Source organism: Columba livia, chromosome 1 (genome assembly GCF_036013475.1).
Source record: "Columba livia isolate bColLiv1 breed racing homer chromosome 1, bColLiv1.pat.W.v2, whole genome shotgun sequence".
In the NCBI taxonomy this organism is placed as follows: Eukaryota; Metazoa; Chordata; class Aves; order Columbiformes; family Columbidae; genus Columba; species Columba livia.
In genome coordinates this window covers 1,495,117-1,521,868 of record NC_088602.1, presented here as the reverse complement: position 1 = coordinate 1,521,868, position 26,752 = coordinate 1,495,117, and the positions used below count along the sequence as shown (strand labels likewise).

At 51.8% G+C, this 26,752-nt stretch overlaps 1 protein-coding gene across 1 annotated transcript in view; it reads left to right on the top strand.

Moving 5' to 3' along the window:
- CLPB (ClpB family mitochondrial disaggregase) overlaps positions 1–26,752 on the top strand; it is an 89,074-nt gene that overhangs the window by 8,760 nt on the left and 53,562 nt on the right. The window contains exons 3-4 of the mRNA XM_005510998.3: positions 9,949–10,035; positions 20,880–20,983. Coding sequence (XP_005511055.2) covers positions 9,949–10,035; positions 20,880–20,983 — 191 coding nt within the window. The remainder of the gene's footprint in view (positions 1–9,948; positions 10,036–20,879; positions 20,984–26,752) is intronic.

Below are 26,752 nucleotides of genomic sequence, written 5' to 3'. Positions count from 1 at the left end.
GTTGGAGCAGTGGCTGGGCTGTGGGCTGAGAACTGAAGGGGTTTTAGGATAACTGGGTCCCTTTTATCCTTTGGAATAAAGGAGTTTATCCTTGGAAGAGCGTGAATCCATCACCCTGATGGGACCCAGGAATGTGGAGAACCCCACAGAGGATTTGAGTGCCAGCAAAGATAACTGGTGTTTGGTTCCTAAAATGAGTTGTAGTCACCAAACGGGAGGTGTAGGAGCCCTGGGGTGTGTGTGTGTCCAGAATCTGCTGCCTGGTTTGAGGTTGTGCTCCTGAAAAGTGTGATGGGGTCCTAGAATCACGGAATCATTTGGGTTGGAAAGACCTTAAGATCATGGAGTCCAACCGTTCCCCACCCCGGCACTGCCCCATGTCCTGAGAACCTCCTGTCCGTCTGTCCAGCCCTCCAGGGCTGGTGACTCCAGCACTGCCCTGGGCAGCCTGTTCCAATGCCCCACAGCCCTTTGGGGAAGAAATTGTTCCCACATCCAACCTCAACCTCCCCTGGGCAACTTGAGGCCGTTTCCTCTGCTCCTGGCGCTTGTTCCTGGGGAGCAGAGCCCGACCCCCCTGGCTCCGAGCTCCTTTCAGGCAGTTCAGAGATCAGAAGGTCTCCCCTCAGCTCCTGTTCTCCAGCTGAACCCCCCAGGTCCCTCAGCCGCTCCATCACACTTGTGCTCCAGCCCCTCACCAGCTCCGTTCCCTTCTCTCCACTCGCTCCAGCACCTCAAGCCCTTTCTTGTGAGGTGATCCCGCCAACCCTCTGGTGGCCATTTTGAGCCCTGAGGTGATTCTGGTGCCCCTGGTGCCGCCATTTTGTGTTCTGATGTGATTTTGGTTCCCCTGGTGCCGCCATTTTGAGCTCTGAAGTGATTCTGGTGCCCCTGGGGCCGCCTTTTTTAGCCCTGAGATGAGGGTCCCAAAACTGCCCCCAGGATTGGCGGTTTGTCCCCCCAGGTCCCAGCACAGGGACGGTCACTGCCCTGGGCCTGCTGGCCACCCCAGAGCTGGTACCAGCCAGGATGCTGGTGGCCTCTTGGCCACCTGGGCACACGCTGGCTCATGTTCAGCCGCTGGCACCAACACCCCCAGGGCCTTTTCCAGCCGCTGTTCCCCAGCTGCAGCGTCCATGGCGTTGAACAGATCTTCAGACATCCCGACAGAGCTCTTGCTAACGCAGACATTGGTGTTATTACGGGAAGGATCGCATGTCCAGAGGCTGGATCCAGCCTCCCAGCCTCTGCTCTTCCCTCTGTCTCCTCTCAGCTCCCAGACAGGTTTTCTCATCTTTACCAGCTTCCTTAATGCAAGAAACGGGGCTGAAATCTTCATCGAGACCCAGGAACGTGTTATTTTCCTTGGACATTCCCTTTGGGAGCATCTGCCCAAGCAGCTCATATCTTCCCGGTGTTAGCCAGTACAGAAGATAACACCTAATTAATGTGGATAGTTTAATTTCCCCTCAGCCTCCGTTGTTCCACACGTTCGGAGGGAGAGCAGGATGCAAAGCCGTGAAGATTTACCGCCTCGATCCCCCTTGTGTTTGTGTTCTGTATTAATATTGATTCTCTGTGTTCCAGCTTTGTTTCTTAATAAACCACCCACCAAAGCGCCGGCTTACAGCAGAGTTTCCTCACCACATAAATATGATGGAGCAGTGTTTTCCGAAGCGCCGGACGGCTGTGACTCATGGAAACACGGCGCGTGTGTCAGCCGGCTCGTTTGTACCATCGGGCAGCCGCCCAAAACTGTGTGTTAATGAGGTTTGGAGCGCACCAGGCGCTCTCCTCGTCTCGCAGGGATCCAGCCAGACGTGCTGGTGGAGCAGGATGCTCCGTGTCAGTTCTGCTGTCTCCAGGCTGATTTTTAGGTGCAGAAATAGCCAAGTCACCCTGAACAGTGATTTCTCCTTTTTGGTCAAGCAACCGGGAATCGCTCGTCTTGTTGTCTCTGACTCATCGTTGTGCTGCTGTGTTGGTCTCTTCTCTTCTTGTTGTTCTTTAAGGACTTAAGAATCATAAAATCATGGCATGGTTTGGGGTGAAGGGACCTTCCCAGCTCATCCAGAGCCCCGTCCAGCCTGGCCTGGGATGTCTCCAGGGATGGTTCATCTACCACCTCTCTGGCCCACCTGGGCCAGGCTCTCACCACCCTCAGGGCAACAATTTCTTCCCCTGTGTCTTGGCCATAAATTGACCCTAAAAAAAGGAGACAGTGAGAGAAAACCTGTGGCAATGAGGAAACGGCCTCAAGTTGCCCAGGGGAGGTTGAGGTTGGATGTGGGAACAATTTCTTCCCCAAAGGGCTGTGGGGCATTGGAACAGGCTGCCCAGGGCAGTGCTGGAGTCACCAGCCCTGGAGGGCTGGACAGACAGACATGAGGTTCTCAGGACATGGGGCAGTGCCATGAGTGGGTTACGGTTGGACTCGATGATCTTGAGAGGCTTTTCCAACCAAAATTATTCCGTGATTCGATAATTCGCCCTCATGAGCGATGGGTTATGGACACACAGAGCGGGATGGCAAGTGTGACGGGCTCAGGTGTTCCAGGCCGCGCGGTCGAAGCGCTGGTGTGGAAACGTCCCCATCACCGCAGGGCTGCGAGCAGATCAGAGCTGGGTGAGACTGTGGCCCCTGGCGGGTGTTTCACCTGTGGGGTGGTGTGAACCTCCACAGCAGTGTTTTATCTCTAAAACCACCAAAAATACAGAGGTGGAGTAGCCGTGGGCACAGCAGGTGTGTCATGGGCATTGGGACAGCGATGGCAGAGCTGCCAGCAAGAGGCTGGGAGTTTGTCCTCAACAAACCTTAGAATCAGAGAATAGTTTGGGGTGAAGGGACCTTAAAGCTCCCCCAGTGCCCCCCCTGCCATGAGCAGGGACATCTTCAGCAGCTCAGGTTGCTCAGAGCCCCGTCCAGCCTGGCCTGGGATGTCTCCAGGGATGGTTCATCTACCACCTCTCTGGGCAACCTGGGCCAGGCTCTCACCACCCTCAGGGCAACAATTCTTTATATCCAGCCTCAATCTCCCTCCTTTAGTTTCAAATTGTCACCCCTTGTCCTATGGCAACAGGACCTGCTCTAAAGTCTGTCCCACCCCGAGCCTCTGCCCAACATCATGCAGGTTCATGTGTTTTTGTGAAGCCCTGAGATGATCATGAGGAGTTAAAAAGGAGACCTGAGCGATCTCTGCGAAGATGGCAGCAAGATCAAAGCCTTTTCCACATCTCGCCGTGTTCCGAGCAGTCAGATCCTTTCCCCGGCCTCTAGCAGGGATTGCGCTTTCATTACTCGGAGATATTATTTGGTTTGGATGTTTTTCATCCCTCCCTCCCCAGCAAAGCACATCCCGAGAGGGTGAGCGCATCTGCGGGTGTCACCCCTGCCGTTAAACAGTGACATATTGAGGACAGGCTCCGGCGGGGCCGGGAGGGGGGGACACATCGAAGCGTCCGTGAGCGAAACAGAAGCTATTGTTGTTGTAAAAGTTCAAGTTTCCAGCTTCCTCTTCCTCCACCTGTCGGGAGGAGCGTCGGGCGCTGAGCACAAACTCAAACATGCCCTCTGGGCCCGGCTGCCAGCCCCGTGTCACCGGCTCAGTCACCCAGAACCCCGCCGGCGGGGTGAATAGGAGGCACATCTGTCCCGGGGGGGAAAAGGGCTCGTCGCCGCGGCCGACTCGGGAGGTTTTCATCTCTTTTTGGGTGGATCAAAGCGCTGCAGATTTGGGAGCTGCTGTCTCGAGGTAAAATAGGACGTAGGCACAAAGCGGTGGGTGCAGATACCGGAGCAGCCGGGGGTGTTCTGCGAAATGTCCCCATTTCTGCCCCTGTCAAAATGGGGACGGGGAGCCGCCGCTTGGGACTTGTGGGCTCTGTAACCTGCTGGGAGGATCGTTCTGGAGGAGCGGATGAGCTTTCAGCCCTAAAACCCTAAAAAAATAGAGGTTTATTTCCAAAAATCTTAAAATACAAACACACCAGCAAACAGAAAAAGCGTTTTTCAGGGGTTTTCTAGCAATCAGGTGTTGGTGGCCCAGCCCCAATTCTTGTGAGAAACACCAAAACCTGTGCTAATTGAGGTATATAAAACTGCTCGGGAGATATGAGTGACCTGGCCCGTCTTTGGTTAAACTGTGGACAAACATCCGAAACATTGATCAGCGGCTTTTATTTAATTAAAAACAAAATGCTCCTCCTGGTAAATACGTTTGGCCGTCTCGGCTCTGAGCAGTGGTCGTCGCTTTATCGATTGTCATAGCATTAAATCAGGCGGGGGGAAATATTAATGATAGGCTTGAAGACCCCGAACATAAAGTTCAGTTGTCTAGAAAAATCTGTTAAGTCGCCGAGCGTCTTACGATGGTTTTAAACAACAAAAAAATCCGGTTTCTAAATGAAATGTCAATGTGGATTACGGTGGGTGATGTGATGCTGGTAATTCTCTCGCTGGGCTCTGTCGTGCGGCATTCCAGATGCTGGTGATTATCTAGATTTCTGAATGGAAAACTACTTGATTGATTCTAATTTCTTGATTCCGAGCCCGTAATCGAATCCCGCGGCAGAGGCTCCGGCGTCCTTCCTGCTGGATGCGCTACGTTTTAACAGGTTGGGCTGCCAGGCTGGCATCTTATTTCATTAGTTTTTTATCTCAGAATGGAGATAATTCATTGTTCAATATGCCCTTTCTCTGCAGAGAGAACAAAAAGCCTTGCAGCGAGCTAAAAAGTACTTTTTAGTGGTTGTGGAGTGCTTTAAGGGAAGGTTCCACTCCTTTCCTCTGGCTCATGAGATCACAGAATCACACAGAACCCCAGAGTGTCAGGGGTTGAAGGGCCCTGGAAAGCTCATCCAGTGCAATCCCCCCATGGAGCAGGAACACCCAGATGAGGTTACACAGGAAGGTGTCCAGGCGGGTTGGAATGTCTGCACAGAAGGAGACTCCACAACCCCCTGGGCAGCCTGGGCCAGGCTCTGCCACCCTCACCAGGAACAAGTTGCTTCTCAAATCTAAGTGGAACCTTTTGTGTTCCAGTTTGAACCCATTACCCCTTATCCTATCATCGGTTGTCACCAAGAAGAGCCTGGCTCCATCCTCCTGACACTCCCCCTTTCCATATTGATCCCCATGAATGAGTCCCCCCTCAGTGTCCTCTTGTCCAGCTCCAGAGCCCCAGCTCCCTCAGCCTTTCCTCACACGGGAGATGCTCCACTCCCTTCAGCATCTTGGTGGCTGCGCTGGACTCTCTCCAGCAGTTCCCTGTCCTGCTGGAACTGAGGGGCCACCACTGGACACAATATTCCAGGTGTGGTCTCCCCAGGGCAGAGCAGAGGGGCAGGAGAACCTCTCTGACCTACTGACCACCCCCTTCTAACCCACCCCAGGTACCATTGGCTTCCTGGCCACAAGGGCCCAGTGCTGGCTCATGGTCACCCTGCTGTCCCCAGGACCCCCAGGTCCCTTTCCCCTACACTGCTCTCTAATAGGTCATTCCCCAACTTACACTGGAACCTGGGGTTGTTCCTGCCCAGATTCAAGACTCTACACTTGCCCTTGTTCTAGTTCATTACATTTCTCCCCCCCAGCTCTCCAGCCTGTCCAGGTCTCTGATGACAGCACAGCTTCCAGTGTCACCACACCAGCTTGGTGTCACCAGCAAACTTGCTGATGCTCGAGTGTTCAGCCACAGTTCCCATTCCTGAGAAAAACAACCTTAAAATTCACAATATGTGGAAATAAAGCCAAATTTTCGCAACAGAGCGACCCAGGGGGTGGTGAAAGGCGTTTGCACCTTTAATGTTAAACATCTTAATCAAGTGCAAATGGGGCTAATACTTAGTGAATGGCATTAATTAACCCCCGTTAAAGGTGTTAACAAGTGGGAGGATGTGGTTGCCTTCATACTTTGGGAGGTTTCCTGTCTTCCTCTTCATCGCAGTCCCATTTTCCTTTTGTTTGCTGGATTTGGGTGGATTTATGTGTAAAATTGACACGCTGTAGGTGCAAGTTCCTGCGTTTAAACTACTTTCAAATGGCCAAGGAGATAAAAACAATATTAAGAAATAACTTGTGTGCTCTAAGAGAGGAGTGAAGGTGACCGGGTGTCACAACAGCTCTGAAAGGATTTCTCAGAGGGGTGGGTGGTGGGACACACAGTAAGATGTGGGGGGTCTTAGCGGGTCCCCGTGGTTTTGGGGGAGCTGGGGCTGGTCCCTGGGGGGCAGCAGGCGGGTGGTTTTTGATGGGAAGGAGCAGGTTCCTCACAGATGGAGCCGTGGTGTGGATTTCTCCTCCGAGCCAGAGAATCGCTGCGAGCGGCCGCGGATCAGGTCCGACCGAATTACCTGTGTGTTGTGAGTGCAAACAGCCCCTGCGCGCACAGCTGCGATCCGGGAGATAGCGATCTGCTGTCCGTGTGTCCGGCTGTCCCCGGCTGTCACACGAGGACTGGACAGTTCAGGGGGTGTTTGGGCTTTGAGCAGCTGTCTGGCGGCTCATGCTTATCACAGAACCACAGGATCATTTGGGCTGGAAAAGATCTTTAATATCATCGGGTCCAACCGTTCCCCACCCCCGGCACTGCCCCATGTCTTGAGAACCTCATGTCCGTCTGTCCAGCCCTCCAGGGATGGTGACTCCAGCACTGCCCTGGGCAGCCTGTTCCAATGCCCCACAGCCCTTTGGGGAAGAAATTGTTCCCACATCCAACCTCAACCTCCCCTGGCGCAACTTGAGGCCGTTTCCTCTGCTCCTGGCGCTTGTTCCTGGGGAGCAGAGCCCGACCCCCCTGGCTCCAAGCTCCTTTCAGGCAGTTCAGAGATCAGAAGGTCTCCCCTCAGCTCCTGTTCTCCAGCTGAACCCCCCAGGTCCCTCAGCCGCTCCATCACACTTGTGCTCCAGCCCCTCACCAGCTCCGTTCCCTTCTCTCCACTCGCTCCAGCACCTCAAGGCCTTTCTTGTGAGGTGATCCCACTACCCCTCTGGCCGCCGTTTTGTGTTTTGAGGTGACTCTGATGCCCCTGGTGCCACCATTTTGTGTTTGAGGTGATTTTGGTTCCCCCAGGGCCGCCATTTTGAGCCCTGAGGTGATTTGGGTGCCGCCATTTTGAGCCCTGAGCTGAGGGGCCCAAAACTGCCCACTGGCCACACCAGTGCTGGTACCAGCCAGGATGCTGGTGGCCTCTTGGCCACCTGGGCACACATTCAACCGTTGGCTTGCAGGGCTGAGGTGGTGGAAGGAGAAGGCGTAAGGATGAATCCATTGGAGCCCCCGATCTGGACATCTCAGGAGCATTTGGTGACTCAGGGGCCACAACCTGCCCCCATTAGTCATGTGGAAATGTGCCCAGCAGGGCTCTGGTACAGATTCTGCACAAATATCTGTTGTTCTGCTACTTTGTAGTATCAAGTATCAAACTTTTTTTGGAGCAGGGACCTATTGTTTATTGTTACCATTAAAGTTTTCATTGTAACCCTGGTAAAGAGAACATAAATCTATAGGTGCTGTTGATCATTGACAGAGGTCATGGCCTCCTGAACCACAGTTGAGAGCCACGAATAAAGTCTACAAGTTACTATTCTATGTTTTTTAGCTATTGGATCTCAGTCCAAGTGCCTGATGAGCAGTTCAGAGCATCATCCAATACTCCGGTCAAAAAAAGATGATTAAATGACCTGTTACCCACACATGGGACATGGGGTAGTGTTGGAGTTTGGTTGATGGTCTCGAGGGTCTCTTCCAACCAAAATGATTCTATGATTCCATATCACACATCTACTCGTGTCTGACGCTCTTCTGGAAGTCGCCTGCCTGTTATAGGGCAAAAAGCTCATCTGGAGGGGAACATGGATTATTTTAGGATCTAATCGGGATGGCGGTTCCCTGGCTGGTTTCTCGGGTCAGCGCGGAGAAGTGTGTCCAGCTCTGTTCACAACACGCACCGGCCCTTAGGCCTTGATATTGCCAGTTGGAAACAACTTTAGGATTAAATCGGTATATTTGTTCCTCGGGGTGAGTTTTTAGTGAAACAGTGGGAGGGTTTTTGATCATGGGAGGAAGGTTTGCAGAGTCTTACAGGCTTACATCTGGGCAGGAACAACCCCAGGTTCCAGTGTAAGTTGGGGAATGAGCTGTTGGAGAGCAGTGTAGGGGAAAGGGACCTGGGGGTCCTGGGGACAGCAGGGTGAGCATGAGCCAGCACTGGGCCCTTGTGGCCAGGAAGCCAATGGTACCTGGGGTGGGTTAGAAGGGGGTGGTCAGTAGGTCAGAGAGGTTCTCCTGCCCCTCTGCTCTGCCCTGGGGAGACCACACCTGGAATATTGTGTCCAGTGGTGGCCCCTCAGTTCCAGCAGGACAGGGAACTGCTGGAGAGAGTCCAGCGCAGCCACCAAGATGCTGAAGGGAGTGGAGCATCTCCCGTGTGAGGAAAGGCTGAGGGAGCTGGGGCTCTGGAGCTGGACAAGAGGACACTGAGGGGGGACTCATTCATGGGGATCAATATGGAAAGGGGGAGTGTCAGGAGGATGGAGCCAGGCTCTTCTCGGTGATGACCAATGACAGGACAAGGGGTAATGGGTTCAAACTGGAACACAGGAGGTTCCACTTGAATATGAGAAGCAACTTGTTCCCGGTGAGGGTGGCAGAGCCTGGCCCAGGCTGCCCAGGGGGGTTGTGGAGTCTCCTTCTGTGCAGACATTCCAACCCGCCTGGACACCTTCCTGTGTAACCTCATCTGGGTGTTCCTGCTCCATGGGGGGATTGCACTGGATGAGCTTTCCAGGGCCCTTCCAACCCCTGACATCCTGGGATCCTGTGAGTCTGTGAGACCTTGTGTAGAGCTGTGGATGTTCCTCTGTGTGTGTTCCATCTGCAGGAAGAGGAATGTGGTGCATTTAGCTCCTTTTCACTCATTCCATCCCAGCATTCTTTATTAATCATCTGAGAGTCACCAGCACAGCAGGCTGAGGGGAATTCATTTGAAAAGGGCCAAATTCAGACACCTTATCTCTCCTTTCAGTGCTTAAAAGGGGGCGAGAAGAAAGATGGGGACAGACTTTTGAGCAGGGCCTGTTGCGATAAGACAAGGGGTGATGGTTTTAAACTAAAGGAGAGAGATTCAGGCTGGACATGAGGAATTGTTGCCCTGAGGGTGGTGAGAGCCTGGCCCAGGTTGGCCAGAGAGGTTTTGGGCTTTGGCAAGAGGAGGTTATTTGGATCCCTTGGTTGACCGTGAAAGACAGAAGAATCAGGTAAATTTGTATGGAAATTCACTGGTCGTCAATGCTGTTTGTAACCTAAGAGTCATAGTGGTTCTGCAGGATCCGAGGACGCGGGAAGGGTGGAGAAACCTTGTGGTGCTTTAGAGTTTGAAGCCAGGAGAAGCCATGGAGGAGCCAAGTTGTTAAAAAGTACCAGGGAGGGATTAAAGAAAAGTGCAAAGACCGAGAATATTTTGCAGAAAAAGCACCAATGGTAGTTTGTTGCCTTATATTTTTGGGCTTTGTCTTGTTTGTTCTCATGTTGTGCAAGAAAGCTGCAAAATACCTCATGTTGCCAGGGGCTTTGAGCTTGTTCGGAAACCCTGATCCAAACCTGTCGCCAGATCGTAGGTTCATCAGCTTTGCTCTCTGTCGTGCTGCTGGTTGGTTCTTCAGGTGTTAGACTGAATACAAGAAATAAAAAATAAAGCAAACAAGGCGGTTGGCATCGCAGCATTTGCTTGTTATCACCCACCAGTTCATCCCGGTTTGGGAGCCAATGAGAAACTGGGTTGATTCAGCTTTTTGTGTTGGATCTTCTGGGCAGCCTGTGAAATGAAATTACTGATTTCCATCCGTATCGCCAGCCCGCTCGGGATACTATGATTCCAGATTCTATAATTCTGTGTCTTTATGATGTTTTCTCCGTGTTTCCTCCCTGACCGTGTCTCTCGTCCCCCCAGGCTGTTGGAGGAAGGCGCAGACGTCAACGCCCGGCACAAGCTCGGCTGGACGCCTCTCATGGTGGCGGCGATCAGCAGAAACTCCAGGTACGTTTGCCGCAGCGTTCCCCATCAATAAGTCACGTCACAACCACCCCACATTCTCCTAAAGTCACGCGGAGAATTTCCATATATTTCGGGACTGGTTTGGGATGCGTCGTGGAGCTCAACCCGTTTCCCCGTGACAGATGGAGGTAGGTTCTGCCAACCCAGCGAGGTGACAGTGCCGTTCCACAGCAGATTGTGGCCTCTGCTGTGTCCCCTAACCTTGAGGTGTCACTGCGGGTCGGCACTTTGTCACCCCCGCCATCCGAAATCGCTGCCGCGTCCCTCCGAGCCTGTGGGGCCATCGCTGGCTCTTTCATGCTTGGCCTTTCTGAAGCAAAAAGGCTGAATGCTGTGCCCTCCCGCTTTAGTTCCCATGATGATCGCTGTGGCTTCTTGTAACCTTTTAAAGACACTCTTAAATATATTCAGTCTACAACTAAATTCAATTAGTTTTTGAGTTGAGGAGAAAAGAGGAAAAGAAATCCAATTTTGGGAAACGCGGGACAGGCGGGAGAATGAGCTTTGATGTTACAACCTCTCGGGGACGCTTTACTTAGTCACAAGTTCATAAGCAAAAAAGCCTAATGACTTGGGAAAACACAGGATTAAAGCGGCGCACAAAGGCCGAATATCCGCTCTCGGGCGACGACGCTTCGGCTCCGTGTGCCGAGTTCGTGTGTGGTGCCAACTTTGATGTGCGCCGGTGACAAGCTGAAAGTCCCGACCTCCTCGGGGAGCTCCTTAAAGCGGGGGGTTCGGGTCTGTTTGTTGAACTTTGATGTCCCCAGCAGCAACGGGCCCCCGTTTGTTTGTCCCTCGGCCGAGGGACGGGCCGCGGAACCTCCCACCTTTCCCCGAGGACAATGGTCACCGATGGAGTGTGACGACTGGTGACCATTCCGAGTGGCTGGCGGAGCAGAACGGGCGACTCGCAAAAAGCCAGGAGGAGATGGGGAAGAAAAGTCGGTCGTGCTGCAATAATTACCTAAAATCAGGCCTAAAATCAGGTAGAAATGCTAATTAAAACATCTAGACGCTAACAGGCGTTCAACACCCTTGTTAGGGACCAGCAGAGCGATAACGACCGCGTGTCTTATTCGGGTACCTGCCAAAACACAAAGGCTTTTGGCTGTGTTGGGCAAACGCTGTTTATTTTTCCCACATTTTGGATGAATGCTGACTTTTAATTGAAAATTAAGAAGCCCTTGAGTATGCAACGCTTGGTAGGACTTGTCTCCAACAATCTAGTGGAGGAGTAATTAGATATTTCATGGAGGCGAAGGTGAGTTCAAGCCAGACTTACCGCTGGTGTCTCAAGTCTGTCGATAGCCCAGGGTTGCGCCAGGTGCGTTTTTTGGACCTTCTTCTACATTTCCTACCTTTGTCACGTCCCCCCTGCTGGCGGGGGAACGTATTGAGCTGGAACTCGATGGCACCGAGTGTTTGAAATCCCTCCAAACTGTTTGCTCACAGAGATATTCCACAACGTGCCCTTTTTTAAGCCGCAGAAGCGGGTGTCGTGCGTGTGGTCGGCTGCGATGGGGAGAAGGCAGAGCCCGGGGAGCCGACGGCCTGCGGAATTTAAGATTTCAAACATTTCTTAGCTTTTCCCTTCCAAACAAAGAGCGCCTGCTGGTTTTCTGCGTCTCTCGCAATCCTTTTCTTTACCTTATGTAGAAAATAAATGTGACTTACTCTGCTTTGCAGTAGGATGCAGGGTTAATTTGGTTGGTAGAGTGTGGCCTCTGTGTAAAGAGTGATGATCTGAAATTGGTTTATCCAACCACAGGAACTGATTTGGGGGATTATAAGTTGTTAGGGCTCATGTCCCAAGGAACAAATGATAGGACGAGAGGAAACGGCCTCAAGTTGCACCAGGGGAGGTTGAGGTTGGATGTGGGGAACAATTTGTTCCCCAAAGGGCTGTGGGGCATTGGAACAGGCTGCCCAGGGCAGTGCTGGAGTCACCAGCCCTGGAGGGTTGGACAGACGGACAGGAGGTTCTCAGGACATGGGGCAGGGACAGGGGTGGGGGACAGTTGGAATCAATGATCTTGAGGGTCTTTTCCAACTAAAATGATTCTGTGATTCTAAAAAAGGCCTTGAGGTGCTGGAGCGAGTGGAGAGAAGGGAACGGAGCTGGTGAGGGGCTGGAGCACAAGTGTGATGGAGCGGCTGAGGGACCTGGGGGGTTCAGCTGGAGAACAGGAGCTGAGGGGAGACCTTCTGATCTCTGAACTGCCTGAAAGGAGCTTGGAGCCAGGGGGGTCGGGCTCTGCTCCCCAGGAACAAGCGCCAGGAGCAGAGGAAACGGCCTCAAGTTGCGCCAGGGGAGGTTGAGGTTGGATGTGGGAACAATTTCTTCCCCAAAGGGCCGTTGGGCATTGGAACAGGCTGCCCAAAGTAATTTTTTAGAGAACAACTATAATTTCGGTCTCTGCCGTGCTGTCACAGATTTCTGTGCCCTGTCCTTTAGCTTTGTCATGTTTCCCAATTTTCACAGCCCTCGCTCTGCCAATTAGACACCTCCAGTCCATATGTTTAATTACATTCCAGAGGCGCCGCATTAATGCCGCTTGGCAGTTGCCGCCAGCTAGGGGATGAAATTTGGGGTCTGTCTTTACCTTTTACAACAAAACATTCTCTTCCTCTTGCAAATGTCCTGATGGTTATAAAAGTAAAGGGAAGTGAGCAAACCCTTCCGCCCGGTCTCTAATGTGGGTGTTTGTGTTTTTAAATCACTTAATTAAGGTAATTTAGATGATATAAAAATACCGCGTTCCTTTTAATGAACTTATTACCTTCTTTCAGACCCTCCCTGAAGCATCGGTGGATTTTCTTATAGTTCTTTTTTTAATGTGAGAGGGAATCCAGGTCCCAGTTGCTGTGATAATCCAGGTTGTAAGCGGGTTGTGGATGCAGATGAAGGTTTTACGCTATAACGCACCTTCCACTTCATGTTTTTCACTTGGAGTGACTCCAATTCCCTTTTCTTTCTACTCCTTGTGCAAACCTGTTGCTCTTCTGGATTTCAAGGCTTATTTTAAAGCGGTTTCTTCGTTCTCCTGGAAAGACATCGGTTTAAAAGGGAGGATTTATGGTCTGTGCGAAAAAACGCTGCTAGGGGCTTCTTTCCTCTGGCTGCACCTGCTGCCTTTGCACATTTACCATATTTATAGTAATTAAGCGTTAATTAAATGCTCACTGAGAGCTTTGTGGGTTATGTGCCTTTGTTAAAATCAGTACAAAGGCATCATAAATTAAAACCCAAAGCGGCTGGGACCTGAGCAGGCTCAGCGTCTCTGCGCTTATAGCGCAGTGACCTTTTCTGCCTACGGCTCCTCTGTTTTCCATCGTTTCAGCAGAAATAAAGTGGTGGGGAAATACCGAGTCATCCTCTCGGCCCCTTATGGGGTGGAGACATGATTGTACGGGAGGGGAAACTGAGGCACGGAGCAGCGGGGAACCTCTGAGCGCCCTGGGCTGAGTTTGGGCAGGTATAAAGCACCAGCACCGTGTTCTGCTGTGATGCAGCCGCTGGGAGGGGGTCAGGGCAGGATTTTAGGGTTTGCAAGTTCTGCATATGGCTCAGGGGGAGGGAGGAGCAGCCGCTGTGCTCAGCGATGATCTGAGAGGTTAGAATCACAGAACCGTGGAATTGTTTAGGTTGGAAGAGACCCTTTAAGATCGAGTCCACCCGTTCCCCACCCCCGGCACTGCCCCATGTCCTGAGAACCTCATGTCCGTCTGTCCAACCCTCCAGGGCTGGTGACTCCAGCACTGCCCTGGGCAGCCTGTTCCAATGCCCCACAGCCCTTTGGGGAAGAAATTGTTCCCCACATCCAACCTCAACCTCCCCGCGTCCCAGCTGTGAGCGAAGGAGTGTTGAAGAGGCCTCAGTTTATCAGATTGAGCCCTCAAAATGCGCTGTCAGCACAGCTGTTCGACTCCTCAGGTCTTTGACAAGAAGCAATACGGGCCACATGTGCTTCCAAACAGATCCAGGTATCTGCAGAGAACTCTGAATGAACTTCTTGAAGTGAAAGGAGTGAAAGAAGCCAAGAGGCTAACGGTACCTGGGGTGCGTGAGGAAGAGTGACCAGAAGGTCGAGGGAGATTAATCCTCCCCCTCTGCTGCCCTGGTGAGGCCCCATCTGCAGAACTGGGTCCAGTGCTGGGCTCCCCAGTTCAAGAAGGACAAGGGATCACTGGAGAGAGTCCAGGGAGGGACACAAAGATGCTGAGGGGTCTGGAGCATCTTTGTGATGAGGAGACACTAAGAGAGCTGGGGCTGTTGAGCTGGAGAAGAGAAGCTGAGAGGGATGTGATCAATGGATCAATATCTCAGGGTGGGTGTCAGAGGATGGACCAGACTCTGTTCAGTGGTGCCCAACGCCAGGGTGAGGGGCAACGGGCACAGACTGAAACACAGGAGGCTCCATCTGAACATGAGCAGAACCTTGTGTGCTGGGAGGTGCCAGAGCCTGGTCCAGGCTGCCCAGAGCGGGTGTGGAGTCTCCTTCTCTGAGACATTCAAACCCCCTGGGATCCTGTGTGATCTGCTCTGTGACCCTGCGTGAGCAGGTGGGTTGGACTGGATGATCTCCAGAGGTCCCTTCAACCCCAACCACTCTGTGATTCTGTGAGAAAAGTCCCACGGAACAGATGTATGTACCTAATATAGGTTACTAGATGGCACCAGTTAATCACGTCATTGCCTATAGACAGAAACCAGGTTGCCCTTTACTGTAAGTCTCAGAATGCACCCACCGGACTATGACTGTGCGTGGCGTTATCACCAGTATAAACCATCTGCACAGCAGCTTCGATGCACAAAATCGGGATTGGCGTGGAAAAGGCACAAGTCCCAGCAATCTGCACCAAGGAGGAGAGCGAGATGCTTCTCGATTGGACTGTGCTGTGCCAAGCTCTGCTGGTTCTGGCTCCACACACAACCCTCTGACCCACAGCTCTTCCATCTACAGAGAGAGAGAGAAGGGAACGTGGAGCTAAAGCACAGGGAGGAGTCGCTTGTCATTGGTCATTCCCAGGAGGAAGGTTTTGGGAAGCAGAGGTGAGACCACACCTGGAATATTGTGTCCAGTTGTGGCCCCTCAGTTCCAGCAGGACAGGGAACTGCTGGAGAGAGTCCAGCGCAGCCACCAAGATGCTGAAGGGAGTGGAGCATCTCCCGTGTGAGGAAAGGCTGAGGGAGCTGGGGCTCTGGAGCTGGACAAGAGGACACTGAGGGGGGACTCATTCATGGTTACAGATATCTAAAGGGTGAGTGTCAGGAGGATGGAGCCAGGCTCTTCTCTGTTATAGGGCAAAAAGCTCATCTGGAGGGGAACATGGATTATTTTAGGATCTAATTGGGATGGCGGTTCCCTGGCTGGTTTCTCGGGTCAGCGCAGAGAAGTGTGTCCAGGTCTGTTCACAACACGCACCGGCCCTTAGGCCTTGATATTGCCGGTTGGAAATAACTTTAGGAATAAATCAGTATATTTGTTCCTCGGGGTGAGTTTTTAGTGAAACAGTGTGAGGTTTTTTGACCATGGGAGGAAGGTTTGCAGAGTCTTACAGACTTACATCTGGGCAGGAACAGCCCCAGGTTCCAGTGTAAGTTGGGGAATGAGCTGTTGGAGAGCAGTGTAGGGGAAAGGGACCTGGGGGTCCTGGGGACAGCAGGGTGACCATGAGCCAGCACTGGGCCCTTGTGGCCAGGAAGCCAATGGTACCTGGGGTGGGTTAGAAGGGGGTGGTCAGTAGGTCAGAGAGGTTCTCCTGCCCCTCTGCTCTGCCCTGGGGAGACCACAGCTGGAATATTGTGTCCAGTTGTGGCCCCTCAGTTCCAGCAGGACAGGGAACTGCTGGAGAGAGTCCAGCGCAGCCACCAAGATGCTGGAGGGAGTGGAGCATCTCCCGTGTGAGGAAAGGCTGAGGGAGCTGGGGCTCTGGAGCTGGACAAGAGGACACTGAGGGGGGACTCGTTCATGGGGTTCAATATGGAAAGGGGGAGTGTCAGGAGGATGGAGCCAGGCTCTTCTCGGTGACAACCAGGGACAGGACAAGGGGCAATGGGTGCAAACTGGAACACAAGAGGTTCCACTTATATTTGAGAAGGAGCTTCTTCCCGGTGAGGGTGGCAGAGCCTGGCCCAGGCTGCCCAGGGGGTTGTGGAGTCTCCTTCTGTGCAGACATTCCAACCCGCCTGGACACCTTCCTGTGTAACCTCATCTGGGTGTTCCTGCTCCATGGGGGGATTGCACTGGATGAGCTTTCCAGGGCCCTTCAACCCCCAACATTCTGGGATTCTGGGATTCTGTGAAAGGCAAAGAGATCCAGACCTGAAGATGGAGGGGGAAGGAGAACCTCTCTGACCTACAGAGATGTAGGTCAAGATGTCAGAGCCGCAAATATAAAATGAAGAAGAGGAGGTGACGTGGGGAAGAGCTGAGAGGAATTGGAGGCTGAAGCACCTGATTACAGGACCGTTATAATCATACTCCTGGGGAGGCGTATCGTCTGAGACAAAGAGAGAACAAGGGCTGGAGTGCCCACAGCAGCTCTCCCCAGCCCTCCTGCACCTGTGGAGCTGTACAGAGAGTTAAGATATAACCACACAGGAGATCTCAGAGAATCGTTTTGGTTGGACAAGACCCTCAAGATCATCAAGTCCAACCATAAACTAAATATGACATTAACCCATGTCCCTGAGATCTCCTTTGCATCCGGGCAGGACCTGTGGCTTCTCCCTGAGCTCGAGGCAGCCGTGTATAAAATCAATTGGAGGTGTTTGCATTTTGCTGATAACTCCCAGTCGTGGGGATCACCAGACTTGTTGGTTCACCTACCCCAGCTGCCGATGTGTGGTCCGGCACCTCTCCTGACACAGCCCCAGTCGCGTCCAGCCACCTCGTCGTTGATCTCCCCACCCCCTGGGTAGTATGTAGGTATTTATTTCTTTAATGATATGTTGGTCCAGCCATTAAAAGCAGAAAGCGCTTTTTCCAATTGATCGAACTGCCCGGCGAACTTCAGTTAAGCGTTGCCCTCTGAGTCATCACCGGGGTCAGTTTAGATTTGTATTCACGCTGATGAATAGGCTCTGCCTCTAATCTAATGAAAACTTGAGCAGCAAATTAAAACTCAGCTTGTTGAGGCTGTTGAGCACAGGTGAGTTATGGGGTAAAACCTGCCTACTGGACCTGCTCAAGCTTTCCATCGTGTCCCTCTTGGTTCTGGGGTCCTCGGCACAGGACACACATTGAGCTGCTGGAGAGGGGCCGGAGGAGCCCCAGGAATGACCCGAGGCTGGAACAGCTCTGCTGGGGGACAGGTGAGAGAGTTGGGGTGTTCAGCTGGAGAACAGAAGCTCCAGGGAGACCTTAGTGTTGCCTTTAAAGGGGCTGAGAAGAAAGATGGGGACAGACTTTTGAGCAGGACCTTTTGTGATAGGACAAGGGGTGATGGGTTAAACTAAAGGAGGGAGATTCAGGCTGGACATGAGGGAGAAATTGTTGTCCCTGAGGGTGGTGAGAGCCTGGCCCAGGTTGGCCAGAGAGGTGGTGGATGAACCATCCCTGGAGACATCCCAGGCCAGGCTGGACGGGGCTCTGAGCAACCTGAGCTGCTGAAGATGTCCCTGCTCATGGCAGGGGGGGCACTGGGGGAGCTTTAAGGTCCCTTCAACCCAAACTATTCTGTGATTTTATGATTCTATGATTACTGGACCATGCTTTGCAACTGTCATCTGATTTTCCAAGTCATTCCAATGACATTCACATGCTCAGTGCTGACGAACAGTTACTCTGTGTTTTGATGGTGCTGTTCGCTCTCCTAAAGGCTCATTTGCTTCAGTGTCCCATTACCTGCAAATTGGCTGCGTACGATCGATAGTTGTGATTCCGGAATGTCTGGCCAGTGCAGAAGTGCCCAGAGGGGACAACACATCCCAAAAGCGGGAGGTGAGATTGAAAGATGCTGGGGGAGGGAGGCTGAACGTGCAGCGCCTTGTTCTCAAACCAGTGAGTGCTTCCTACAGAGCTGGATCGCAGCCCCAAACGGGACCGGGCTTCGGGAGCACCACATTTCCCAGTAAGAGATGATATCTGAGCGGATTAAACTGGAGCCCCCCAGCTATGTGATGAGCTATGGAAATGTTTCTTACCGCTGGGGGGAAACGGTGTGGAGGGTCATTAATGGAGCACAGCGGTTCTGGCATCATCTCCATCTTCCACTCTTAGGCCACCTTGCATCCAGCATTTGTGATCCTCAGATAAACTTTTAGTGAAAAGATGTTACCCACAGAGAAATGCTGAAGGTTTCTGAAAATTCAGGCTGGTTGGAGAAGTTTGATAGAGTGAGCTCATCTATGATGAGAAGCTTCTTAGGGCTTCCCGTTCCTCATTGTTGATGTTGGACAGTAGGTGAGATGATCCCCTCTCCTTAGTACCAGGCCTAACCCATCCGATATCTGACTTGACCGTGAGTGTGCAACTCAAACCATTTGAGAAGATCAGAAACGGCCTCAAGTTGCGCCAGGGGAGGTTGAGGTTGGATGTGGGAACAATTTCTTCCCCAAAGGGCTGTGGGGCATTGGAACAGGCTGCCCAGGGCAGTGCTGGAGTCACCAGCCCTGGAGGGTTGGACAGACGGACATGAGGTTCTCAGGACATGGGGCAGTGCCAAGGGTGGGGGACAGTTGGACTCCATGATCTTGAGAGTCTCTTCCACAGACCACCACCATGGGTCTGGAAGTTGTCAAGGGCCTGGCGGCCACTTCCAGAAGAGCATCAGGACCTCGGTGGGGGGTTCTGGTGGCTCTTGTCCCTACTCCACCGAGCAGCAGTGGAGATGAAGATGCCCAAGGAACAAGCGCCAGGAGCAGAGGAAACGGCCTCAAGTTGCGCCAGGGGAGGTTGAGGTTGGATGTGGGAACAATTTCTTCCCCAAAGGGCTGTGGGGCATTGGAACAGGCTGCCCAGGGCAGTGCTGGAGTCACCAGCCCTGGAGGGTTGGACAGACGGACAGGAGGTTCTCAGGACATGGGGCAGTGCCAGGGCTGGGGAACGGTGGGACTGCATGATCTTGAGGGGCTTTTCCAACCAAAACGGCTCTGTGATTCCATGATTCAGTGTAACATGCTCCTGACTACGCGGAAGAAAGATCGTAGGTGGTCGTTGCTGTTTGACAAATAAGATCCATCTCAACCTAAATATTTTAAAATTTTAAAATATAGCTATAAATGAGCTCTTGGATCACGCAGGAGATGGCAAGAGAGTCTCCTGGCTCCCAGCCCATGCTTTGCTCGCTCCAAGTCACTTTGTGCGTGGTGAGGAGCGTCCCCGTGCCGGTAAGGAGTTGGCCTCTGGTCAAAGCATAAAATAACCACCTTTTATTCCGCTAATGCGTTTATGGAGTAAATGGGAGAGGAGCTTCAGTGACATTCTAAATGCGACTTGACAAGACACAGCCTGCAGATACGTGTCCGTCAGGCTGCGGCGCACGTCGCTGTCAGCCCGTGAGCCGTGTCAGCGCTGATGAATGCTAACGAACGAGTTACTGTCTGGTGCTCATGGAAAGCTTCAACCCTGGAAAAAAGCAAAAAAATTAAGAATCAAGCAGCTTCAAGCTGCTTTTGGAGCTTTGAAATCTAATTTGGCCTGATGAGCGTTTGGGTGTTGGAGGTGGAGATGGAGGATTTCCACACAAAACCACGTGTCGGTCTGTCCTGCTGCAGCGTGTTGGGAACTTTGCATGTCTGGAGACCAAAAACCTCATCCCAGCACATGGGAGAGTTGTCGTGTGGGATGTTCTGCTCGTGTTGCTGGTGTCAGGGAACACCCGGCCTGAGCTTGATGGGGCATCTGGAGCATCTTTGTGATGAGGAGACACTGAGAGAGCTGGGGCTGTTGAGCTGGAGAAGAGAAGCTGAGAGGGATGTGATCAATGGATCAATATGTCAGGGTGGGTGTCAGAGGATGGACCAGACTCTGTTCAGTGGTGCCCAACGCCAGGGTGAGGGGCAACGGGCACAGACTGAAACACAGGAGGCTCCATGTGAACATGAGCAGAACCTTGTGTGCTGGGAGGTGCCAGAGCCTGGTCCAGGCTGCCCAGAGCGGGTGTGGAGTCTCCTTCTCTGAGACATTCAAACCCCCTGGGATCCTGTGTGATCTGCTCTGTGACCCCGCGTGAGCAGGTGGGTTGGACTGGATGATCTCCAGAGGTCCCTTCAACCCAAACCACACTGTGATTCTGTGGGTTATTTGGTGTCCTGCTTGTAGAACCCGGTTAGAAACTGCGTACATGGAATCCACTTAGCATGAGTCTGTTTCCTTGGCGTAACTTCTGCAAGCCAGGACCCTTTGAAAGGGCTGTGGGGCATTGGAACAGGCTGCCCAGGGCAGTGCTGGAGTCACCATCCCTGGAGGGTTGGACAGACGGACATGAGGTTCTCAGGACATGGGGCAGTGCCAGGGCTGGGAACGATTTGACTCGATGATCTTGAGGGTCTTTTCCAACCCAAATGATTCTGTGATTCTATTCTGTGGATTATCCTGTTCGCTGTGTCAGGGTGGCCCTGGAGCCCAGATCTGCCAGGATCTGTCCCTGCAGTGTCACCCCTGTCCCAAGCGCCTCCCACATCCAATTGGTTTCAGAATATGTCGGTCCGATTGTTTCTGTTGAAATACTCAATTATTGTTGTGGATCTGACTTTCTTTCTCTAGCTGGGAATGTTTGAGGAGGCCTCGCTGAGCTCCGTCTCCCTTCTCAATCTCCAAAGGCTTTTAATTACTCATTAGTTACCTCTGCCTTACTTTCCTCCTGATTTCTAACAGTGTGGTGAAGATCCTGCTTGCAGCGAACGCAGATCCAAACCTTGGAGACGAATTCAGCAGCGTGTACGAGACCGCCAAGGAGAAGGGCCTCCATTCTTTGGAAGGTAGGATGGTTTATGTGCACCCACCAGCGTTTGCTTTTCAGGTCCCAACATTTTCTTTCCTGACTTTGAAATGGAAATTTGACCTCATTTTTTTTTAGACTTAGTTTCAGCTTCCATTTAAATGCACAGGAGCTGATGGTACGTGGGTGAGTGTGTGTCTGAAGATGGGAAAACATTATGTAGATGTTTATGGCAAGCAATCCTTCAACATTCTAGAGAGAACGTCATTTTATATAACCAAAAAATAACACAAAGTCATCGATAGGAGCATCATCCCGTTGACCCATATGCAGGCACTTGCTGGGCGAGGAGGAAGGTTCACGGCAGTGTGTTCCACCAGTTGTCCTAGTCTAGATCTTACAAGTAGATCGAATCATAGACTGATCAGTTTGGGTTGAAAGGGACCTTCAAAGGTTATCTAGTCCAGCCCCTGCCGTGAGCAGGGACATCTTCACCAGCTCAGGTTGCTCAGAGCCCTGCTGTTTTTTCAGAGCATTTTAAATTCCCCAGCCTGTTTCCACTTTTGGTGATGATAAACGATAGTTAAATTTTCTTCCTTTTGTGATTAGCGATGGAATCTCAGGGGGGATTATCTGGATTCGCGGTGCCCGAAGAGGCCAGTTGCATGTTTTGGATCTGGGGAACAATTTCTTCCCCAAAGGGCTGTGGGGCATTGGAACAGGCTGCCCAGGGCAGTGCTGGAGTCACCAGCCCTGGAGGGTTGGACAGACGGACATGAGGTTCTCAGTACGTGGGGCAGGGACAGGGCTGGGGGAACAGTTGGACTCAATGCTCTTGAGGGGCTTTTCCAACCAAAGTGATTCTGTGTGTCAAGGATGCTTCTGCTCCCAGGCTCAGGAACACTGGTGGGACATGATCCCAGAAAAATGTCTCTGTTCCAGGAGCCTCTTGCCCATCTGATGTGTTCCGGGTGTCCCCATCACCCTGCCCACAATTCAGCGTTCCTGGGACCTCCTGCATTTCTGTGCTTTGGCATTAACCCTTTTCCTACGTGCTGTAAGGAGAAAACTGGAGGTTGTGCAGAACCTCTCCTCGCCCTGCACCAACAAGGCCAAGTGCCGGGTGCTGCACTTTGGCCACAACAACCCCCTGCAGCGCTCCAGGCTGGGCACAGAGTGGCTGGAGAGCAGTCAGACAGAAAGGGACCTGGGGGACTAATGGACAGGAAGCTCAACATGAGCCAACAGTGTGCCCAGGTGGCCAAGAAGGCCAATGGTGTCCTGTCCTGTATCCAAACCAGCGTGGTCAGCAGGACAAGGGCAGTGATCCTTCCCCTGTGCTCTGCATTGGGGAGGCCACACCTGGAGTGTTGTGTTCAGTTCTGGGCCCCTCAGCTCAGGAAAGAGATTGAAGTGCTGGAGCGGGTCCAGAGAAGAGCAACAAGACTGGGGAAGGGACTGGAACACAAGCCCTATGGGGAGAGGCTGAGGGAGCTGGGCTTGTTTAGTCTGGAGAAGAGGAGGCTTAGAGGTGAGCTCAGCACTCTCTAGAACTACCTGAAGGGCAGTTCTAGCCAGGTGGGGATTGGGCTCTTCTCCCAGGCATCAGCAATAGGACAAGGGGCCATGGGCTTCAACTCTGCCAGGGGAAATTGAGGCTGGAGATGAGAAAGCAATTCTTTGCAGAGAGAGTGGTCAGGCATTGGAATGGCTGCCCAGGGAGGTGCTGGACTCACCGGCCCTGGAGGTTTTTAAGCTGAGATTGGACATGGCACTTAGTGCCACGATCTAGTCAATGGACTGGAGTTGGACCAAGGGTTGGACTGGATGATCTCTGAGGTCTTTTCCAACCCAGTCCATTCTTTGATTCTGATCTGCAGAGCCAACAACCCCACGGTGACATTATCCATGGGTCTTCCTGTGCTTTTTCCCTCACCGCTAAGAGCCGAAAGCTGTAGAAAATCTAACGCAGGTGCAATATTTGAACCTTTCATCAAACCCAGGTTGAGTGAAGAAGATGAATCAGCGCGGGGACGCTTTTGACAGGGCGTTATTTTATTCTTCAAAGCTCCGCGCTCTCATCCCTCACCGTAACCCACCCGCACCACGGACCTGCTCCTCGGCAGGACTGAGAACTCGAATACATCAGCTGGCTGGAGCGGCGGATGCAAAATGCATGAAACAACATTAACAAAATGAACAATGGAATGCCAATACATAATGCATGTACAGAGACTTTATTTAAGACAAAGTATATCAACCAATGAAGTTAATTGTTTTTGTCTGCATTCATCCCTCTGTAATGTTATATATTTTTGGGGTGAAGAAAAGATAAGGCCACTCAGTAAGAAGTTGCATTAATTCTTTGGTTGACATGTTTTATTAAAAAGAATAAATTCAGTTGCATTTTTAAAAAGAGAGAGAGAGAGGGCGAAAACTGCCTTTGGTTTTGACTTTTTTTTCCCCCCACCCATTTACATATTTCGTGTATAAATATTTTTTCATAAAAACATCCAAATCGAGAGGGTACGCTCCACAAACAGCGCACAAAATATATTACAGACATTTATATGGATGGCAGGAAGGGAGACAGAGGGCTGAAAATTTCCAGGCACCCGGTGATTGATGGTAGACGAGGCTTCCCCTGACGCTTTATTGAGTTTCCGATGATTATCTCTCTCTGAGACATTTTTTACAGATGACGGCCGAGCTGTCACAACGGACCATGGGGGAAAAAACCCAACAATAATAACACTTTAATCTCTTTACTGCACTGCTCCCTAGTATCTCAGATTCATCTTCCCTGACGCACGCAGTTCATTATCCTGCTCCTCCCTGGGTAGGAAATGACGACAAATAAATAAATATACATACTCACCCTGGATGCTTGGAGAAAAGACCCAGGAAAGGAGAGGAGCCAGGGCATTAATTGATCTTCCTGCAGGTTCTGCGGTTCATTAGCTGGGTGAGGATGGCATCGGCTGTTCGCTGCGGGGTTTTTTTCTCTTCTGAACTTTGCGAATCCTGAGCTGGAAGGACCCACAGGATGATCGAGTCCAACTGCTGTCCCTGCAGTGACAACCCCACAGGTCACCCCGTGTGTCTGAGGACGGTGTCCAGTCTCTTGTTGAACACTGTCAGGTTGGGCCGTGACACCTCCCTGGGAGCCTGTTCAGTGTCCAGCACCTCTGGGGGAAGAACCTTTGCCTCATGTCCCACTGACCCTCCCTGACGCATCTTCTGCCGTTCCCTGGGCTCTGTCATCGGTCACTAAAGAGAAGAGTTTGACACCTTCCTTTCCTCCTTCCCTTATGAGGAAGCTGTAACCATGATGAGGTCTCCTCTCAGTCTCATCTTCTCCAAGCTGAACAAACTCAGTGACTTCAGCCGCTCCTCACACATCTTCCCCTCCAAACGCTTCACCAGCTTCATGGCCATTAACTTTCTAATGAATCATTCCCACCCTGGTCACATCAAGGAATACACCTCCCGGAGCAGACTGTGCTGGTGGCTGAGCAAACATGGGATACAAACTCTAAAGTCCCAAAGAACAGCCATTTTCACCATGAAACAAGCTGGTAGATACGGACAAACCTTATTGCGGCCTTTCCGGACTTAAAGGGGCCGAGAAGACAGATGAGGACAGACTTTTGAGCAGGGCCTGTTGTGACAGGACAAGGGGTGATGGTTTTAAACTAAAGGAGGGAGACTGAGGCTGGACATGAGGAAGGAATTGTTGCCCTGAGGGTGGTGAGAGCCTGGCCCAGGTTGGCCAGAGAGGTGGTAGATGAACCATCCCTGGAGACATCCCAGGCCAGGCTGGACGGGGCTCTGAGCACCCTGAGCTGGTGAAGATGTCCCTGCTCATGGCAGGGGTGGGACCTAAGTGATCTTTAAGGTCCCTTCACCCCAAACCATCTGTGACTCTATGTAGTATTTCAAGAAGAATTCCTGCTCTTAAATGGCGACTTCTTGCCATTCCTGTGTGTGGTGGATGAGGCGGCTCCTGGTGGGATGAGCACGTGGGCAATAGGAGCCACTTCAGCTCCCTTTGGGTTCATCGTGACTTCAATCATCTCCTAAGTAATGAAAGAGAAAAGTGAGTGAAGGAATCTTCTGATCACATCGATCACTAGAGAAACAAAAAAAAGCCAAATCGATTCCCTTCACTATCCACATTTTTCATCCCGTGCACAGTAAATTTGTCAGAGAAAGCACTTGGATTTTAACAGAACAATTAAGCAACATTCTACTCACATTACTAAATGCAGAAGGTGCATAATGTGAAAAATAAACATATATACAAGGTCGTACGATCTGTTTAATTTTCCATGTAATGTGATAAGTTTAAAAAGTGAAGTGAGCTGTTTTACTACAATGAATTAATTTGCACTCGATCTTTAAAATATTGTCCCACACTGGTATCCCTTTGGGCCCGTGTTAATTACAAACAATGTTTTTGCAATTTATACAATATATCTTTTAATCTTTGTTTAAAAGCGGAATTCCTGCGGGCTTAACAGCTGGAATGGGTGGCACAGCTCCGCTTGCAGAACCAGAGACACACAGTCGGGTTTGAAATGCAACTCAAGCCATTCGTTGTTGGTGTGATTTTTATTTTCTGTGATTCTGTGACAGTAAAAGAGAGTGAAAAACACCAGAAAGGCAGAAATCTCTGTGTTCCCTGTTTGTGCTGGGGCCTGTCTTCCTTTTAATGGTGCGAGGAGGCTGTGGTTGGACCAGGGCGCAGAGTCGTCTCCTGGGCTTTATCCACCCACCCTGCGAAGGGTGACACGGGGGTTTGTGGAACCGTGTTAGAAACACAGAATCATTTTGGTTGGAAAAGCCCCTCAAGATCATCGAATCCAACTGTTCACCCAGCCCTGTCCCTGCCCCATGTTCAAGTCCCTTCCCCAGTCTTGTTGCTCTTCTCTGGACCCGCTCCAGCACTTCAATCTCTTTCCTGAGCTGAGGGGCCCAGAACTGAACACAACACTCCAGGTGTGGCCTCCCCAATGCAGAGCACAGGGGAAGGATCACTGCCCTTGTCCTGCTGACCACGCTGGTTTGGATACAGGACAGGACACCATTGGCCTTCTTGGCCACCTGGGCACACTGTTGGCTCATGTTGAGCTTCCTGTCCATTAGTCCCCCAGGTCCCTTTCTGTCTGACTGCTCTCCAGCCACTCTGTGCCCAGCCTGGAGCGCTGCAGGGGGTTGTTGTGGCCAAAGTGCAGCACCTGGCACTCGGCCTTGTTGGTGCAGGGCGAGGAGAGGTTCTGCACAACCTCCAGTTTTCTCCTTACAGCACGTAGGAAAAGGGTTAATGCCAAAGCACAGAAATGCAGGAGGTCCCAGGAACGCTGAACTGTGGGCAGGGTGATGGGGACACCCGGAACACATCAGGTGGGGAAGAGGCTCCTGGAACAGAGACATTTTTCTGGGGTCATGTCCCACCAGTGTTCCTGAGCCTGGGAGCAGAAGCATCCTTGACACACAGAATCACTTTGGTTGGAAAAGCCCCTCAAGAGCATTGAGTCCAACTGTTCCCCCAGCCCTGTCCCTGCCCCATGTCCTGAGAACCTCATGTCCGTCTGTCCAGCCCTCCAGGGCTGGTGACTCCAGCACTGCCCTGGGCAGCCTGTTCCAATGCCCCACAGACCTTTGGGCAAGAAATTGTTCCCCAGATCCAACCTCAACCTCCCCTGGCGCAACTTGAGGCCGTTTCCTCTGCTCCTGGCGCTTGTTCCTTGGGCATCTTCATCTCCACTGCTGCTTGGTGGAGTAGGGACAAGAGCCACCAGAACCC